Genomic DNA, 19950 nt, shown 5'->3' on the forward strand with positions numbered 1-19950 from the left:
CCAAGGTTAATAACAATTTGGGTGCATATATACTACTACGAGATTAACAATCTTCTTTTGTATTCCCATCCACAACAAATGTAATATATTTCCACAAATTAAATGATAAGTTTCCAATTCTATTTCATTTATTCTTAGCATATAACCATTGCAAGAAGAGTAGGGTAAAGTTAAAATGCAATTATTCATAACTAAATCAACATTTTGACATCCTGGGTGGTTTGTGGGTTGCACACATATCTGACCACCCCCTTCCAAGAAGCTAACCTTCTATACCTCAACCACACTCTCATCTTGTCGAACCTACAACCACTCAGGCACTTGCAACAATGAATGAGTCAATATCCATATGAAACATCATTAACATAATCATTAGTTGTAATGAAATGCAACATTCATCGTGAAATGCAACATTCATCATAAAACATACATCTATGCATTAAATTAACCATTTTAATCATATTAATTAATGCATCGCATAATTTTATTAAACAACAAAAGTAAGATAATTCTAATGGATGTTCGACACAAAGTTGACAAGTCAAGGTGGAATCTACTACAATAGAGAAGCCGCTAATATCCAAATTGCTGAGCGCTGCTAATTCAATATTGACCATAAAAGTTAAATCTTAGCGTTCAAGCTGAGAATCTTCGAATGATTTGAGCTGGTCATGACAGTCTTTGTATTTGAAATGGATCATGTTAAATTATCGATGTCCTATGCTCAGTCCTTCTGTTTGAGCTGGACCAAGTTAATCTATCAATGTCGTCCGCCGACAGTCTTTCTAGGACCAGGTTAAATTATTATGCTCTCTGCTAACAATCTTTCTAAATGAGTTGGACTAGATTAAACTATCAATGCCGTATTCTAACATTTTTTCCATTTGATTTGGATCGGGGTAAATTATCAATGTCGTCTGCTGACCATCCTTCTGTTTTGCGTTGGACCAGGTCGAATTATCGATATTGTCTGCCGAGAGTTTTTTCTATTTGCTTTGGATCAGATCGAATTATTAATACCGTCTGCTGCCAGTCTTTGTATATAAGTAAATCTATTTTCCTTCTCAATGCAAGAAGAAACCAGAGTCGGATTCATTTATAGCAGTAAGTTTAAACGAAAGGAAGTCCCAAATCACAAGTAAAGACTTGGTTGCGTAGTTAGAGATTATAATTGTTGGCATGGCAGGTGTGCAGAGTGGCAGCAAAATTTTGATTGCAGGGGGCGGCATAGGTGGATTAGCCACTACACTTACTCTCCATAGGTATAATTTCTCATCTGAAATGAAATGAAATCTTGTTGGAGGATAAACATTTCAATAATTTTCCCCTGTTTTGGTTAGTCTATTTGCCAAAATCCTAGAAGAATTTAAATCTTGCTAAATGCAAAAATCTGACACCATAAATAATAGGATTGATTTCGAAATGCACCGAAACAAACGATTTCTAGCAGAATCGTAGGATTACAAACAACATTTCCGTCCATTAATGGTTAATGGTGTTGCAGACTAGGATTGAAAAACATTACTGTTGTGGGACAGGCAAGCTCATTGCGAGAGACAGGTGCGTGTATCACTATTTGGGACAACGGCTGGAAAGCTCTTGATGCTCTGGGCGTGGGAGATGCTCTTCGCGGGGATCACACCCGAATACAGAGGTATTTTCAATATTAAAAAGCTAGGGCACATTTAGATCCGGATTCCAGATGCCTGTTATTATGTTTATGTTCAATCACAACATTCTAAAAAAAATTAATCTGTGTTTCTGTAAAGAATCGACACGATCTTTACAGCCAGAGGCCTCACCAAGTCTATAGAACCGCAACAACATGAAGTGCGCTGCGTGCAACGTAAGAAGCTTCTCGAAGCCCTGGCTCGAGCATTAACACCAGATACAATTCGATTTGGCTCAAAAATCTCAGCAATTCAAACAATACAAGACAATTCAAACATCATAAAACTCGAAGATGGAAGTCAGATTTCGCCAAAGGTAGCTTCTTCGCCTTTTCTTTTTGGTGAAGGATTTTCATCGAGGGCTTTGTTTGTTTCGAGAGGAGAAATTTTAGCAGAGGTTTTTAGAAATTTTAGCAGGGTTTCGCTTATGACTACAAATTTCAGGTTATTATAGGGTGCGATGGAGTTAATTCGACAGTGGCTAAGTGGTTAGGGTTTGGATCTCCAACTTTGGCTGGTCGATCTTCGTTTTTAGGAGTGGGGACATTTCCAGAGGGCCACCGTTTTCAGGCAAAATTTGTTCAGATGTGGGGAAACGGAATTGGGGCCGCTTTTGCTCCCTGCAATGAAAGGGACGTTCTCTGGTTCTTGACTCGGAAGAGCCTTTCTCGATGTAAACACTGAAGCTAATAGTGTGTGGTACTCTGGTCCTTACACTTGGAAATTACTGTTCAGATAATTTTAGGCTGGGGGTGGTTCTGTAAATTATTTTTGAATATTTCAGTGCCTGTTTTAAAAGTTCCTCCTGCAGAATTGATCCAGCTGCTTATAGATTGGTCCACGTAGTTTCCCTCAACATAGTGACAAGTTTCATTTTTAATAAAACAAGTGATTCGTTTTGGAACTTTTATTTAGAAATAACTTTCTCATTCCACTTAGCACGTAATCATTCCATGTGAATGACTGAATATTCACATTTTGGGATGTTTGCTAACTATGATGTGTCTTCTTTGTTTCTTGCTGCATCTTTTTATGTTGAGAGTGAAGCTTGTGTGCATTCTTTACAGGGTTGTATATTGTCCAATTAGGCACCTCTTTGCATTTCCCTTTTACCATTACACTCCTTTTACCTTTCAAAGATTGCAGTTAGGTAATGTGTAGGAAGCATAGCATTTTACAATTCCTCCTGCATTTAGGACGACTTGATTGTTGAATCTTTAATTGTGTCTTCTTTTATGTTTTGGAGCCTACTATTTTCCTCTTATCATTATGCTCCTTTTACCTTTCGAATATTACAGATACGAATGTGCAGGAAGCAATGCAGCATGGAATTACATATTGCCAACATCTGTATTTAGTACTAGACAGTTGTTGTACCTCTGACTGCGTCTTGCTTTACATTCTTAACCCTAGAAGCTTCCTTTGTTTTAAATGAAAACCTAAAAATAGGTACATTTATTCTTAGTTGCTACTTGTAAGGGAACTTGTAGCTTTCAGATTACATACTAACACCTTTTTTGTAAGATAGAGATCACACATGGGCTATACTTCTGGTAGTGGTTATTCAATCATGAATTTCGTTTTTTTGTTATAAAATTAAATTTTTTAAAGAAAAAACCAAGTGTTTCCTTCGTATGATCAATGAAATCCGTGGCTGCATAGTCTCTGCCCCGTAACCCCCTCTCTTATTAGCATAGAAGCTTCCTGAAAGCCTCTTAGGAGGATCTTTTTTTAAGTGTTGATGTACTACTACATAAATGCCTTTTATATTACAACATCATGGATTCATAAATAGGTGCATGTATTTCTAGGCTCTATTGTTGAGAATTCTTATGAATAGTAACATTTAGTTGATTAAAATAATAATAAGCTCTAAGACAAAAACATTTGTTTTATATTGTGGATGTTTTGATTTTTGATGTTTGGATCGCATTCAATGGTCCATCATCAGTAAGAGAAGTTTATAGAGCAGGTAACGTAATAGTTGAGTATGTGCTTACGGCTGGGAAGTGCATGCTGATCTAAAGTCCACTTATTTGATTGTACTAATAGTTGTAACTTCAAAATTGTTATTGTTGATGATGACTACTCATAATCGAATGAAATGTATCTCTAGTTCTAAGAAATAATGAATTATGTGGTAACACGTCAGAGCACTAGTAAAAAATAAATGACAAGTATTGTCTCACCTTCTTTCTACACTGTTTTGGACACCCTGACAAAAAAATATACTGATGTAACATCATATTTGATGACGTTACCATGAAACCTCAATTATAAACCAAAAGCTTAAAGCTCTTATCAACTTGAGAAAACTAATGCCAATTAAGGACAAGCTTAAGGTCCGTTTGGTTTGTGGAATTAAAAAAACCCAGATTTCTACAAACCTTGGTTTAGCCAAATCAAGGTTTTGTATATCTTTATTCCGATTTTTGGGATTTTATTGAAACTGTTTGTTTCACTCGGAATTTGCGTGTGAAGACACAGTTTTATGCGTAAGCTTGGAGTTGAAGGCAAATTTCAAAAAGTAGTCCAATCTATTGTTTTTACACTCCTTAAAAAACAAAACTAGGTTTTGATTTTCAATTCCTACTTTTTGAGGAAGTTGGAAAACCTGGTTTTGATGCAAAATTAAAAGTCATGTATGCTAATTCCATTTTGCAAATTTTGAAACAAACGCACAAATTTTCAAATCTAGATTTTGAAAAAACCAATTCCTGTCATTTTCCAGGAACCAAACGAACCCAGAGAATACGATCTTAAACTTTGAAGTAATGTCTACGAGGGGCAGGGATACAAAATCTGTGCATTCTGCTTGCTGGGCCGTCGTGGAAACTTTTGTCATCTCAATGACAGCAAATTTGTAATCAAGCTGATAAACAATTCCAACTCAATTCCTGTTTCCTACTGCAGATGTAGTAATATCATACAATGCAGCAGTTCTTCGAGAAGAAGCGCTACATTTAGCTAAAGATTTTGGAAATAGAGAAATAATGGAGGTGACAAAAAGATCGGTTTCTAGCAGTTTAAGCCTAGCAATTCTTAAGCACCGGTATCTATGGCCATTTACAGCAGGTAAAGCACAGAGAGGCAATGTGACCGTGGTGGGAGATGCAATGCATCCGATGACTCCCGAATTGGGGCAGGGCGGGGCATTGGCTCTGGAGGACTCCATCACTTTGGGGAGGTTACTGGCACAAGTAGATTTAGAGAAGCCGGCTGAAATTGAGATGGCGTTGAAGAAATATGTGGCGAAGAGAAAAGTGAGGGCTTTTGGAATTGGGGTGGGATCTAGCGCTTCGGGGGTTTTGCAGAGCGGAAGTTGGTGGTTGCCAAAGCTTATTCGGGATAAGCTTGTGTTCAATACAATTTCGCCCAAGATGCTTCGCTATGCAGAGTATGACTCTGGAACCCTGTAAAATGTTTCTTGGAATCTGTTTGGGATAGTTGAAGATCGTTTCACTTCTTTTGGGTATAGCAGGTTTCAATTCTTAGAAAGAGTTGTAAGCTTTTTTAAATTTTTTTTGTAAAATAGTATTTTACTGAATTGTAATTTCATTAATATTTATTATTATTATTTTATTAGTTTGTTTAATAGATGACTTCTGATTTTATGAATTATTAAATCCAAATTTGATTTTTGATATTTTAAAATGGATTTATGTCAATGTTTAATACTCAGTTTTTGGGAAGTACAAATATATCTTACAGTAGTTTGACCAAATTGTATTCAGATTTTTATGTCGAGAGGCGTTCTATACAATGGCAGCACAAATGCCCAGCATGGGAATATGCCAAGATTCTTTGTCAATAAAAAAGAATTGGGAGCAGTTACAAACTTCCAAATTAAATATTAAAAAAGAATTTCCGAAATAATAGTTGGCCGAAATAATAGGAAGCCAAATGGAGGCCGAAATAATAGGCCCGAAAAAGTAGGACCCGAAAAAATAGGGCCCGAAAAAATAGGGGCAAAATAATCTCAATATGATTTTTTTTTTTGTTAAATATAATTTTGCATGCACATTCATGCTTATTTTTTGCGGGGAGTGGGGGAATTTGAAACAAATTCGTGGAATGTGAAGAGACATCTGTTGGGGGATATGAGGAGCCTCTCAGAAGTTATAAAACCAAGGCTCCTTATTTCATTTTCATTTTATGTTTTTGCAGGAAGAAAGAGGTGGAGGTTATTGGAGGATTAGATTGGAGTTTTTGAATAGGAGTAAATTGAAGTTTTGGAGTAACATTTTTGCAGGTGAGATTTCTATTTTTTATTTACATTTTCATTTAGATTTAGATGTAGATGTAAATTGAAATTCAAAATTAGTTATAATATTCTACTTTGATTTAGATTTCAATTTTAATTAATTTCAATTTGGTTGGCTCTCCTCCACAACAAACAGTGTATTGTGTATTTAATGGGTGCATTGGAATGCAGATTATCAGCCTAATGGCCAATCTCCAGTTTCCTCCACAAGCAAACCAATCTCTGGAAAGATCCCTCTTCCGAACCGAAAGGATGTGGCAGATTTCTTTCCTCCCCGGCCTCTGAAAACAGAGGAAATTCCCAATATAGTTGCTGATTTTTGAAATGCTGCCAGGAATGCAATAGATGTAGGTATGTTTTTTTATTCTGATCTATCTTGGTTTGAAGAAGAGAATGTTCCTTTTGTTGACATAATCAGTCCTTTTACGAACAGGGTTTGATGGTGTTGAGATCCATGGGGCGCATGGGTACCTTGTGGACCAGTCATGAAGGACAGCGTGAATGATCGAACAGATGGCTATGGCGAAACATTGAAGAATCGTTGCAGATTTGCACTTGAAGTTGTGGAAGCAGTGGTGGAGGAAATCGGAGCAGAGCATGTGGGAATTCGGTTTTTTTCATTTTCGGATCATGCAGAAGCGTATGACTCAAATTCAGAGGCACTGGGACTTCACATGGCGGAGGCTCTGAATAAATATAAGATATTGTACGCTCATTTCTTTGAGCCCAAGATTGATAATTCGCAGACGACAATAGCGAGTGAAAAGAGCCTGATTCCCATAAGAACAGCATTCAAGGGAACATTTTTGGCTACAGGGGGTTATGATCGGGATGATGGTAACGAAGCTATTTCCAGTGGCAAGGCAGATTTGATTGCTTATGGCCGACTATTCTTGGTAACTGATATTTCTATTGTATATTCTCATACCCAACACGGGAAGTTTTAATCTATAAAGTTTATTTTGTGCATTTAGTGCACAAAATAAAGAATACATATGCAATCAATTTTTTTATCAATCTTTATGATAGCTTTTTTTTTAAAATAGAAAATAAAAAATAGAAAATAGAAATTATTCTTTTATGTATGTAGAAAAAAATTAGAAAGATTTTATGTATGTAAAAAATTAAAAGAATTCTATATACATCTAGATTTTTTGAAAAGAATTCTATTTACATCTAGATATTTTGATTGAAATAACCATAATGTAAAAACAAAATATAAAATAGAAATGTTAATATATGTATGTAGAAAAAATTAGAAAGATTGCATGCATCTAAAAAAATTCTATTTACATCTAGATTTTTTTAGAATGGAAAAAAATGGATAATAGAAATATCAGTTGCATGTTTGTAGAAATAAATTAGAAAAACATGTATCTAGAAATTAAAAAGATTCTATATGTGTCTAATTTTTAGATTTTACTTTATTCTAAACTAATTATTGATGGAAATATATTTTAAAAATATTTATGTAGTTTAAAGTTTAGATTTTAATTAATTTGTATGCAAATAGGAAAAAGAATAAATATTTTATATATATGTAGATTAATTTCTATTTTTAAAATTTACAAGTAAATGAGTACTTTATTCATTTAAAGTAAACAAGTTTTTAAGTAATATATTTTTATTTTAGAAATATATTAATCATAATGTTCATTTATTATTACTTATTTAATATACTTACTCTCAAATCTAAGACAATAGAAATGATATTTTATTAACTTTGAAATAGGGAAGTGTTAAGCAAGTTCGTTTACAAAAATACCAAAAATATATTTGGTCTTTGATCAAATTGGAGTTAATATTAGAAATATAAATATGATCATTAACAATTAAGCTAAATTCAGTTCAAAACAATAATATTATTTAAATTTAAATAATTTTTTTTGAAAAGAATTCTATTTACATCTACATATTTTGATTGAAATAACCATAATGTAAAAACAAAATATAAAATAGAAATGTTAATATATGTATGTAGAAAAAATTAGAAAGATTGCATGCATCTAAAAAAATTCTATTTACATCTAGATTTTTTTTAAATGGAAAAAAATGGATAATAGAAATATCAGTTGCATGTTTGTAGAAATAAATTAGAAAAACATGTATATAGAAATTAAAAAGATTCTATATGTGTCTAATTTTTAGATTTGACTTTATTCTAAACTATTTATTGATGGATATATATTTTAAAAATATTTATGTAGTTTAAAGTTTAGATTTTAATTAATTTGTATGCAAATAGGAAAAAGAATAAATATTTTATATATAAGTAGATTAATTTCTATTTTTAAAATTTACAAGTAAATGAGTACTTTATTCATTTAAAGTAAACAAGTTTTTAAGTAATATATTTTTATTTTAGAAATATATTAATCATAATGTTCATTTATTATTACTTATTTAATATACTTACTCTCAAATCTAAGACAATAGAAATGATATTTTATTAACTTTGAAATAGGGAAGTGTTAAGCAAGTTCGTTTACAAAAATAACAAAAATATATTTCGTCTTTGATCAAATTGGAGTTAATATTAGAAATATAAATATGATCATTAACAATTAAGCTAAATTCAATTCAAAACAATAATATTATTTAAATTTAAATAAAATAAGCCATGTTTACTTTGAAACATCAAACAACTAATTAACTAATACAATAATTAAAATAAATGAATCTATTATGACATAGAAAAATATTTTCGAAGTATAATTTCTTTGTTTTTGAATCAATATGAGTTTTTTTTTTCTACTTGAAAAGATAAACCATCCTAATTGTCATCCTTAGTTAACCCTAACAACAACCCCTACCTTAGCCCTAGCCCCAACAATGATGTACAATATAACTATAATCCAACATTAAACTATAATTATAGCACTAAAACATATCCCTATTGATATTCTAAACTCTAATCATAACGAAAATCTTAGTCCAAACCATAATCTAAACCAAAAACCTACACACTAATATTGGTTATAGTCCTAACCCTAAAATCTAACCCTTAACCATAATGTAAAAACAAACTCCAAAATATTGATCAAAATCCTAAGCCTACCTATATGGATAACCATGATATTAAACTCTAAATCTAGTCCCAAGGTCCTAACCATGGTGTAAACCTATAACCGAACTCTTAAAAAATTTACTAATCCCTGATCCTAATCACATTCCCAACTTTAAACTTGAACCATAAGCCATAGTTGTAACCATAATCATAAACTTAAACAAAACCCTAACCCTAAAGGTACAATCATAAAATTAATAATAGCTTAGACCCTAATCCTAGCACAAACCACAATCATGACCAAATATAAATCTTCACCTTACCCCTAATCATAATTTCAATGTTAACCCTAACATTAGTTTCAATCCTACCATGATATGAACCCTAATATAGACTTCACCTTGATCCTCACCCTAATCTTAAGTCTAATTAAACCCTGACTAAAACCTAATCTAAATGATATATCTAACTATAATCCTAACTTTAATTATCATACAACCCAATGCTAACCCTCATGTATATTTAATCCCTAATCTTAACTCTAAATATTCTATAAACTCTAGAATTGACCTTGATTCTAACCATAACCCTAAAATCTAAATTGTAGCCATAGCACGAAAGGTGGGGACCCCCACTACATGGCACAATTCTGGGTCTTGGAGCCTCGCGAAAGCAATATAGAGTGAGGAAATGTCAGAAAGGTGACATGTAGTAGCATGATGCAATTTTGGGCTTTAGAGCATTGCAGAAACAATGCAGCGTAAGGAGGCGCTAGAATGGAGACTCATGGAAAGAAGAGGAAAGACATTCATGTTGCTGGCAAAAAACTATGAAAAGAGATAACATGATGTCTTAACCTCCCACAAAAAATGCAAGGTTGATCCCAAGGGGGAATTTGGTTTCCCCAAAAATGAATGATGGTCATCGATGAAGGTCTTCCTCTCGAAATAGATGGCATAGATGCATCGTGAATCCTCACCAATGAAGGATTAAATCGCAACCGTCGATGTAGATTCTCCCCTCAAAAATGATGACTGAGATGCAACAAGGAAACTCCTCCCAATGAAGGATTAAGTCACATTCGTCGATCAAGATTGGCTTTATTTCCAATGGATGACTAAGATGTAGTGAAGAGATTCCTCCCAACAAACGAAGAAGATAGCACAAAAGGTGTGAACCCCCTCCATGTGGCACAATTTTGGGTCTCAAAGACTCATGAAAGCATTGTGGAGTGAGGAAATGTTGGAAAGGCAATGCATGGTAGCATGATGCAATTTTGGGCTTCAGAGAATTGAAGAAACAATGTAGCATGACGATGCATCAGAATAGAGATGCATGACAGCATCTTGTGCAATTCTAGGCTTTAGAGTGTTTCGAAGACACTAGAGTATAAAGAAAAGTTAGAATGGGAATGCATGGCAACATCTTGCACTTTTGGGAAGATGGGAAGATAGCTCGCGAAGAAATAAGAGTTATCGAATCTCGCAGCATGAATCAACCCAACCAAGAAAAAATGATCCAGCGTGGTCAATGAAGAAATCGAGCCAACACAAAATGTTAGCCGCCAAATTTAGCGATGTTAACCCTCTGCAAAGAACCTATCCCATTTAAGGTCTCTCAGATCAGACATCAGTGATGGGTTGAATAGGGGGAAAAAATAGCACACAATGCCCTCCTAAATGAAATTCTAAATGTAACACTAATAACCATGGTCCTACTTCTTTCCCTAACCTTATCCATGAGCGTGGGAATATACATATTATTATATAGGGCACCTTATATAATAATAAATATAATCTAAAATCCCAACCCTTACTCCCCTCCTAAATATAACTATGACCATAAGAAAACTTCTAAATATAACCCTTCCTCTAACTCTAGCCTTAACCATAAGCATAACCCTAGCCTTAACCATGAGCATAACTCTAACTCTAGATCTGACTCTACCATAATTGGACACTAACCCTAACCCTAACCTTAATTTTGATCCTAACTCAAACCCTAACCCTAACTCTAACCTTAACCTTGATTCAAACCCTAACCCTAACCCTAACCCTGGCCTTACTATAACCCTAACCCTAATCATAACCATAACCATAACTCTAACCCTAACCTTAACCATGGCCATAACTCTAACCCTAACCTTAACCATAAACATAACTCTAATATGAACCTTAACCATAACTCTAATGATAACCATAACCATAATTCTATCCTTGACCTTAACCATAGCTCAAACCCTAACCCTAACTCCAACCCTAACCCTAATGCTAACCCTAACCCTAATTCTATCCCTAAGGTTAACATTAACTGTAATGTTAACTTTGTCCCTAACCATATATCTACGTATGACTATAACATTTTACATTACAATATCCCAAATTTTTTTTTTTTAATCTAAATTAAATTCCTTATATTAAATTAAAAGATATATTTGACTCAAACCCTATCCCTAACCCTATCCCCACTATAACCCTAACCATAACCATAATGATGACTCTAACCCTAACCTTAACCATGAGCATTACTCTAAACCTAACATTAACCATAAGCATAACTCTACGCCTAACTCTAACCCTAATTCTAACTCTACCATAATTGGATTCTAACCCTATCCCTAACCCTAACTATAAGCATAAGTCTAACCCTAGCCTTAACCATGAGCATAACTCTAACTTTGGATTTGACTCTACCATAATTGGACTCTAACCTTAACCCTAACCTTAATTTTGATCCTAACTCAAACCCTAACCCTTTAAACTCTAACCTTAACCTTGACTCAAACCTTAACCCTAACCCTAACGTTAGCCTTACTATAACCCTAACACTAACCCTAATCATAACCATAACTCTAACCCTAACCTTAACCATGACCATAACATTAACCCTAACCTTAAGCATAAACATAACTCTAATCTAAACCATAACCATAACTCTAGCAATAACCATAACCATAACTCTATCCCTAACCTTAACCATAGCTCAAACCCTAACCCTAACTCCAACCCTAACTCTAATGCTAACCCTAACCCTAATTCTATCCCTAAGGTTAACATTAACTATAATGGTAACTTTGTCCCTAACCATATATCTATGTATGACTATAACATTTTACATTACAATATCCCAAAAATAAAAAATATATTTTTAATCTATATTAAACTCCTTATATTAAATTTTTAAAAATATTTTGAAGCATAATTTTATACTAACTTCATACAACTCTAATTAAAAATTAATTAACAATTTTATAGTAACCTTATCAAAATAAAAAATAAAAAGTAAATATTTTTCCTATTGCGCCGCGACTGCCACTAGCTATATATACCTCTATATATATTACGCCGAGATTAATCGTTCTCGAGGCGCCTATTTTTATTTTCATTAATCCCAACTTTGATTAAAATAACTTTGGGATTAAATAAAAATAGGCGCCTCGAGAGCGATTAATCTCGGCGTAATATATATAGAGGTATATATAGCTAGTTTAGTTTTGGTCATAGAAAAGTTAATAGTGCAATTACTGTTATTGAAAGAATCGTGGGTCAATCGATATAATCTATTTATTTAATATTTTTTTAGTGATTAAAAAGGGAAATAAAGAAAATTTATTTAAATAATGTTTGATTAAATAATTAGAATTTAAATCTATTTGTTTAGAATGTTTTAAAAGTTAATAATGAGAGAATATTAAATAAAGATTATCTTATACTAGATGTAATTTTTAGATGATGTGTAAAAATAAATGAATATAATTAAAGAATTCAATTGAAGTTGTCAATCTTATAGGCTATATTTTAATTTATTGTAAAAATGTCATTTTATCTTCTTCCGAGTATTCATGTTTGATGTATATACAGGCCACATATACATGTTTGAAATAGTTAGTATAAAGATTAAATAAAGTTGTCTTTATATATGAAGTAAATTTAGTTAATTAAATCAAATTTCATGTTTATTAAAGATTCTAATGCCATGATAACACTTTTGTATAATCATAATTGTCATTATATATCTGTATGTGTTAGAGAGAGAGAGAGAGAGAGAGAGAGAGAGAGAGAGAGAGATGCTACATATACATGTTTGAAATAGTTTGACATGGTTAGTACAAAGATTAAACTAGCTTATATATATTTTTATATATATATAAAAGCCAAGAGTTATCCTTCTCGAGGCGCCTATTGCACCAAGGGAATTTATGAAAATAGGTGCCTCAAGAAGGATAACTCTCGGCTTTTTTATATATATAAAAATATATATAAGCTAGTAGTAGACACAGTGCACAATTAATAAGCACAATTAATAATTGTTAATGTTATAATTCTGTCGGATAAATTATATTATATATATGAGATATATAATATATGACAAATATTATATATGGGATAATTAACTTATATTAAGAATATATTCATTCATATAGTAACTTGGAAAACACATAAATATCTACAAGTGCTATTACAAGTTACAGAATATAGTAATCGATCTTATTTCACTAACATGGTATCAGAGCAGGTTCGAATAACTGAAAATCTAAATGAAAGGAAATTGTGATCTTATATCCATGCAACAACTGCATATATGAATTAGTTTTGTTGTGAGAGAAAATACTCTTGTCACTGTGAACTAGGTGGAGGCAGCCATGGTTGAGAGTTGTGCAATATCTAGAAAAAAAAAAAAAAAAAAAAAAAAACAATATCCAATGTCCAAGTATATGTGAAGGTGATCGACAGTCTTGAGTATAATGTATAATGTGATGTAGGTTGGCTGAATTTTCATTGTCACCATATAATACTTTCATGGTCTTTATTCTCTCAAGTTGTGCCCCAAATTTCAACAGTGGATTGTCATATCAGTGTTCGTGAGACATACTCAATCATACAACAGACACGGGGTCAAACCCAAACAAATATATTGTTGTAGAAATTTGGAAAACATTATGTGAGGAGGGAAGTACATGGAATTCGATCCCAAATGTAGACAAGTGCAATAAAGATGGTCACATTGCGTACAGAGCAAGGTATAAAAGTGGAAATAATGTAGAAATACTTGGGCATCGATGGACAATAGGGATGTCTCATGTAATGATTCCACCTAGACAATCTGTGACTACCATGAAATCCTGACCCCAAAAATAACATGTGTATTTATATAATGCTACCAAGGAGCAACATTAACTAAGGACAAATTAAAAGAAGTGTTTGTAAGAATTGAGGGCACATGTCAGAATCTGCCATAGTTTGCGTGCTGACCAAGCATAACAAGAATATGTAGATGCATTTAGAAGGAGGCATTTCATATTTATTGAAAGAACTCATAGTTCTGGTTCTAAATTGGCAGACCAGATGAGCCTCCCTCATTGCCATCTAAGGCGAGCAATACAGTACAGTGGTTCTCACAAAAGTATATGAATTTTTTTTCTGATCCAAAGATATACTTTAGATTGATTTAGTTATATTTGAATACATTTCCAAATGTTGATAATGGCTGAGTGCTTGAGTCTAAATGAGGATAATGTTGTCAAACAAATTATTAAATATATATTGTTCTCATGTTTGATGCTAATCTTGAATGACAATCAAGTCTCACTCAAACTATATAAATATATGACTATGCGACATTGGTATAATATGTTGCAAAGATAAATATTGTCTTTCATCCTTTAAATATGCACATCACATAATCAAAATGATGTGGAGATGTATTTCTTAATCATTGATAATAAAGATCGATGAAGTCAAAATCACCAATAATATCATTGAAGACTCAAAGATATCCAACAGACTCAGCATCATGAATACCCTACGATGAGAGATAATCAAAGAGGTGTCAATGATCTCCATAGATCTTGTGGAAATCTAGAATAATTAATCAATGCTCAATGAAGAGTTCATCGTGCTTGGGTTGGGCCTCATCTCACTTACTGCCAAGTGTGAAATCAAGATACACTTCTTGTGCGAATGCCAAATTTGAAGTGGAGATCCCATTGATGAAGTAAATTTCTTTACCACTTACTACGATTTGACCAAATAGAGGGGCATAATCATTGTTAAACATTGACGCGGTTAAGAGTTAAAAACTTGAGCCATTGCTAGATAGGGTGATGGAAAAAAATATTAACATATTCATAGCCAAAGACTACATGAATAAAATTTCTTAGGCACCAAGGAAGTGATTTATTTATTATAAGAATCTCATGGGCAGTTGCATTTTCATATTAAATTGAAGGCTTTAAATTTGTGATAAATACAAATTTTATTGGAGAGAATGATAATTAGGGTAGCAAGCATGGTGAAGAAGAATTGAGACAATAGATACATAATCAACAAGACAAAAAACTTGAGCAATAAGTTATTAAAGCTACAAAGGAAGTTGATCTGTATCACATGAGTTTCTTCCTAAGCATGGGAGAGGCTTGGATCCATGTCCTTCATGAGCTCCAGTGTAGCAACATCTACTATGTCTTCAAGAGTACACCCATGATCAAGAAAAGTTGATCCAAAATGATCTTCTTTATATTTTGTTCACTTTTATGGTTGGTGCAATTCTATCTCCCATGTAGAGGAATAGGAAGTTATTGAATCTATAGGCCTATGCCAATGGAAGGGGTTGCCTAGCCTTGGCGAATAGTAGGGATGCCCTAGACCCAGTTCTGACTGGTGCTCGTATGATCGCTGTTGATTGAGAAGTTCTTGATAAGGATTATGAAGTCTGAGAACAAAATAGGCAAAGGTGAGTGATCATAGAGGATTATATACTTGTGGTATGTTCTAGTCTTCTATTACCAATGATGTCAGAGATGAAGTCTATCATATATGATGAGATGCAAAATATGTTCAATAATATAAGATGGGAATCTAACATTGTAAGGGGGAATGATAACCAATGTTCTATTCCCATTCAAACCATCCTTATATTAGAGCAGAAAAGACCTACTCAAATTGTTTGACAAATTCTTACATGGAGGCATTTCCTGATTTGATGCATATGGACCTTCATTGGAGCAACTTATATTATTATTGTAAATAAGTATTTATTATCCTCGGGTATTGCATGTATCTACTCATTGCAGTCTCTCTCTTATTTTGTATTTCTATAATTACTATACAGAGCTATTTGCCTTGATCTTTTCCTTTGTCTCTGAGGATGTTCTTGCAGGAAAAGAAGATTGGTACATTAAGCATGTTACCAAATATTGTACAGACTCAATCTTATGATAGTAGCTCCAAAGAAGCTGTGATCTAGGATTCACGAATCATCTGATGATTAGGTTGGATAATGTGAGTTTCTTGAAGAAAATATTCTTGATGATTGAAATTATAAGAGGGAGTCTAACAGTTCATTAGAGGCAACCTTGGAGAAAGAGAGGGAGCAAAAAATAAAAATTGCTTAAATCAAACTTTTGATGATCTTGGTTCAGAAGGAGTAGACCTTGATTGATGGATTCTCCACTAGTCAGAAACTATAACAGCTAAAGGACTATCAGTCACATGATAAAGTCACATGTATGTAGGCTTGAAGGCCTTATGCTATCAGGATAACCATTGACCTAAGGAAGCATGACATGACTTTCTACCAAGAGATTAGAAGGATGATAATAGATTCAGAGGAAGTCTGATACTTCATCGGAGAGAACCTTATGCTAAGAGGTCAGAAAAGTTGATATCAAACTAAGAGGGAGAAACCTTATTCTTTGATATGTTTTTATGGTGAATGTTGTGATAACACCACTTGACAGTATTCATGGAGACTTCATGCAAACTTTTGATGTCATACATGTATGAGCCTATCCCCTGTGTACATCATGAAGAAGTGACGACTTCTAAATGATTATCACTTGTATTAGGAGAAGTTGTTGTAAAGTGACGTCCTTACAATAACTTATAGCATGATTCATTTTTGCAAAATTGTTTCATGTAAAGGCTTTATCTTATAAATCAACAACTAGGCGGTTGATATCATTAATTTGATTATCTACAAGTTGCTTGTATAGATATATTTTTAGTACTTGGTGTATATCTTGCCTTGATATTTTGATAGGCCATTACCACATTGAGTACTTGGTGGATATCATTTAGTTGATGTTCTGATAGGCCATTACTCAGAGTATTTGGTGAATATCATTTGATTGATATTCTGATAGGCCAATGCTCATGTTACCAAATATGATATCAAATAGTAATTGGTGAATATCAAATGTTGATATTCTAATAGGCCAATACTTACATGATATCATATTCTAGAAATCTTCTGATAAAAAATTTCCTATATGTATTATTTTTGAAACATTACCTAAGGTGTAATATCTATGTGTTTTATCCTTCTTCATTAAGAGGGAGTGTTAATGTTATAATTCTGTTGGATAAATTATATTATATATATGAGATATATAATATATGACAAATATTATATATGGGATAATTAACTTATATTAAGAGTGATATATATATATATATATATATATATATATAATCATTATAATAATATGTTAAGGGTATATTACTTGTGTCATTACTATAACTAATGTAAGTTAATATGTTAAAGAGACATGTCTCTTCAAGAGACATGCCTAAATATTTCACATATATATTCATTCATATAATAACTTGGAAAACACATAAATATCTAGTGCTATTACAAGTTACAGAATATAGAAATCGATTCTATTTCACTAACAATAATGTTATTTGTTTAAGTATATTATATTTGTTTATTTTATTATTATTTTTAAAATATTATTTTCATTTATTAATTTTATTTAATTATTAGAATAAATAATTTTAATTCTTAATAAATATTAAAATTAAAATTTGACACAATGCATTTGAATAATTAATTTTGAACAACTTAATAAAAATGCTAAATTTTTAAAGGTTCAATATGAATTTTATATTTTTATACATTTTATTATTAGTTTTGATGATTGCGCATAGATAATATGGCATCTAACATATCAATGAGAGAATAAATTTTATACATAATATACATATCAATATCAACATCAATTTTATAAATATTATTAGTGTTGATGATTATGCATATAAAATGTAAGATCATATGTTGTAAGTGTACATTTAAACATCATTTGAAGAGTGGAATTTATTTATTTATTTTGTTGTTCATAAAACTCACATAGATGAAAAAAATATGTGTCCATGACTCGAATAGTGAAAATAACTTATTCATGTTGTTGTGCATAAAACTTACATAGATGAAATAGGAAATATAAGCCCAAGTAGAAGTATTCAAATGAAGTATAGGAAATATGAGAAGAAACTAAAAAAAGAACATTTCTTTATAATGATGTAGTTGCATCACATATTCCTCAGTGATAAGGATGGTGTTGCGACCTTTATTAGAGAAATGATCACGGTAGACTTCTTTCATCATTTCTAGAAATGCATCTATTTTTGCAGATGTGTCACACATAACTTTGGCAACATCTGCCATTTCCATGATTTCTAGTTCATCACCAGTATGAATTGACAATGCAGTGTTCTCCAAAGCTTTGATTATATGTGAGCACGATTGTTGGATTATTCATTTACATTTATCTAAATCAGTCTCAAAGAAATTGCTTGAGGCGACGGAAGCAGTAGGACTTGTAACAATGATATTTGACTCTCCGATAGAGGAATCCATTGCTCAAATAATATGCTGCAAAATTTTAAGCAAATATCAATATAAAAATATATAAAACCATTATAAGTTATGATCAAATATAGAACAAAATAAAAAAAATTAGCACTTATACTTAAATATAGACCAAATAAAGTGAATAGAAATAAAGTTAACTTCACTAATTTTAAAAGTATGAGTCAAAATCAAATTAATATTTGAGGATAATTAGAATAAGTAAATTATATTCATTTATTTTTTGTTTGAAATTATATAATGAATCTTTTAATTTAATAGTTTAAATAAAGAACAATTATCCATAATATTGTCATCAAATATTAAGAGACATTAAGGCAAAAGTAAATATAATTCATAAGCATAAACTGATATTACTGAATGAATCAGTACAATTATTACTTAAAACATTAGTACAATTAGTTAAGATATAACTATACTTAATAGATCAGTACAATTAATTAACATCTATAAAAATAAAATATCATAAAACAAGATAGGGTTCCTCAAAATAGAATAAATTAAAATGAAGAAAGTTTTCTTTATCATTTATCATTGCATGATGGAGACATTTTTAAAACATGGAATATAGTAGGAAGTGTTACAAACAAAATACTAATGTGTCCAAAAAGACTTCTATAGACATAACATTTAAGAATAACATATCACATCAACTATCTTCAAGGTGCTTAAGTCTATTTTCTTCATCCTTGCGCTTGGAAATTTGTCTACCCTTTTTCATTTTCTCATAACGATCATATGTGAAAGGAGGCATTATTCTCAAACACTAGAGAGATTTTACACATGAAACAGCCACAAATGTCAATCCTGCTCTTTCTCTTGGTCCTATGTCAATTGTTGCTTTGGGAAGAGTCAATCCCTAAGATTTGTGAATAGTCAATGCCCATGCCAACCTCAATGGTAGTTGAAGTGTTCTACTCTTCTGTATTGGTGGTATTGGAATTATCTTTGGATTATGATCTTCGAATGGTAGTCCTGAATAACCATCAAACTCAACCATCACATATGTTGGAGGCTTAGGCGGAGCACTGCCTTGCTTGTAGACAATTTTTTGAATGTATCCAAGAGCCCCATTTACAAGACCAGCCTCTATCCATAGATTTGAAATTAGCATGACCCTTGAATCCTTACAGATTAACAGCTCCAGATCAAGCTCATCATTTGAACAGTCATCTATTGTAGTCATAGTACCTACTTTTGATGCAACACAACGTGCAACATTATGCTTTAATGAATGTAGCATTTTTTTATTATGAGCATGAACATTTTCATTTGTTGAGAAAAAATGAACATCATTATCAAATTCAAAATTTGTTGCAACATCTATGTTGATAGAGGTCCTTGACATTAGCAAC

At 32.2% G+C, this 19950-nt stretch overlaps 1 protein-coding gene and 1 pseudogene across 1 annotated transcript; both read left to right on the plus strand.

Annotated features, from left to right (window-relative positions):
* Positions 1 to 1179: 1179 nt before the first annotated feature.
* LOC149546243 (monooxygenase 2-like) lies at positions 1180 to 5265 on the plus strand. Its single transcript, XM_089794553.1, has 5 exons — positions 1180 to 1262; positions 1505 to 1654; positions 1770 to 1986; positions 2115 to 2343; positions 4584 to 5265. Exons 1-5 carry the CDS (start codon positions 1180 to 1182, stop codon positions 5087 to 5089), a joined length of 1185 nt encoding a protein of 394 aa, XP_089650679.1. The 3' UTR covers positions 5090 to 5265.
* A 1154-nt stretch (positions 5266 to 6419) lies between these two features.
* Positions 6420 to 19458, plus strand: LOC149546244 (putative 12-oxophytodienoate reductase 11 pseudogene; annotated as a pseudogene).
* Positions 19459 to 19950: the final 492 nt, after the last annotated feature.

The sequence above is a fragment of the Cupressus sempervirens genome, chromosome 7 (assembly GCF_028749045.1).
Source record: "Cupressus sempervirens isolate cs-2001-9-10 chromosome 7, ASM2874904v1, whole genome shotgun sequence".
Taxonomy (NCBI): Eukaryota; Viridiplantae; Streptophyta; class Pinopsida; order Cupressales; family Cupressaceae; genus Cupressus; species Cupressus sempervirens.

Excerpts from the sequence above, each read along its gene's own strand:
- LOC149546243 (XM_089794553.1), top strand. The coding sequence starts at position 1,180 with ATGGCAGGTGTGCAGAGTGGCAGCAAAATTTTGATTGCAGGGGGCGGC. Across the intron at positions 1,263-1,504 it reads ACTACACTTACTCTCCATAG|ACTAGGATTGAAAAACATTA; the intron begins GTATAATTTCTC and ends ATGGTGTTGCAG. Across the intron at positions 1,987-2,114 it reads GAAGTCAGATTTCGCCAAAG|GTTATTATAGGGTGCGATGG; the intron begins GTAGCTTCTTCG and ends TACAAATTTCAG.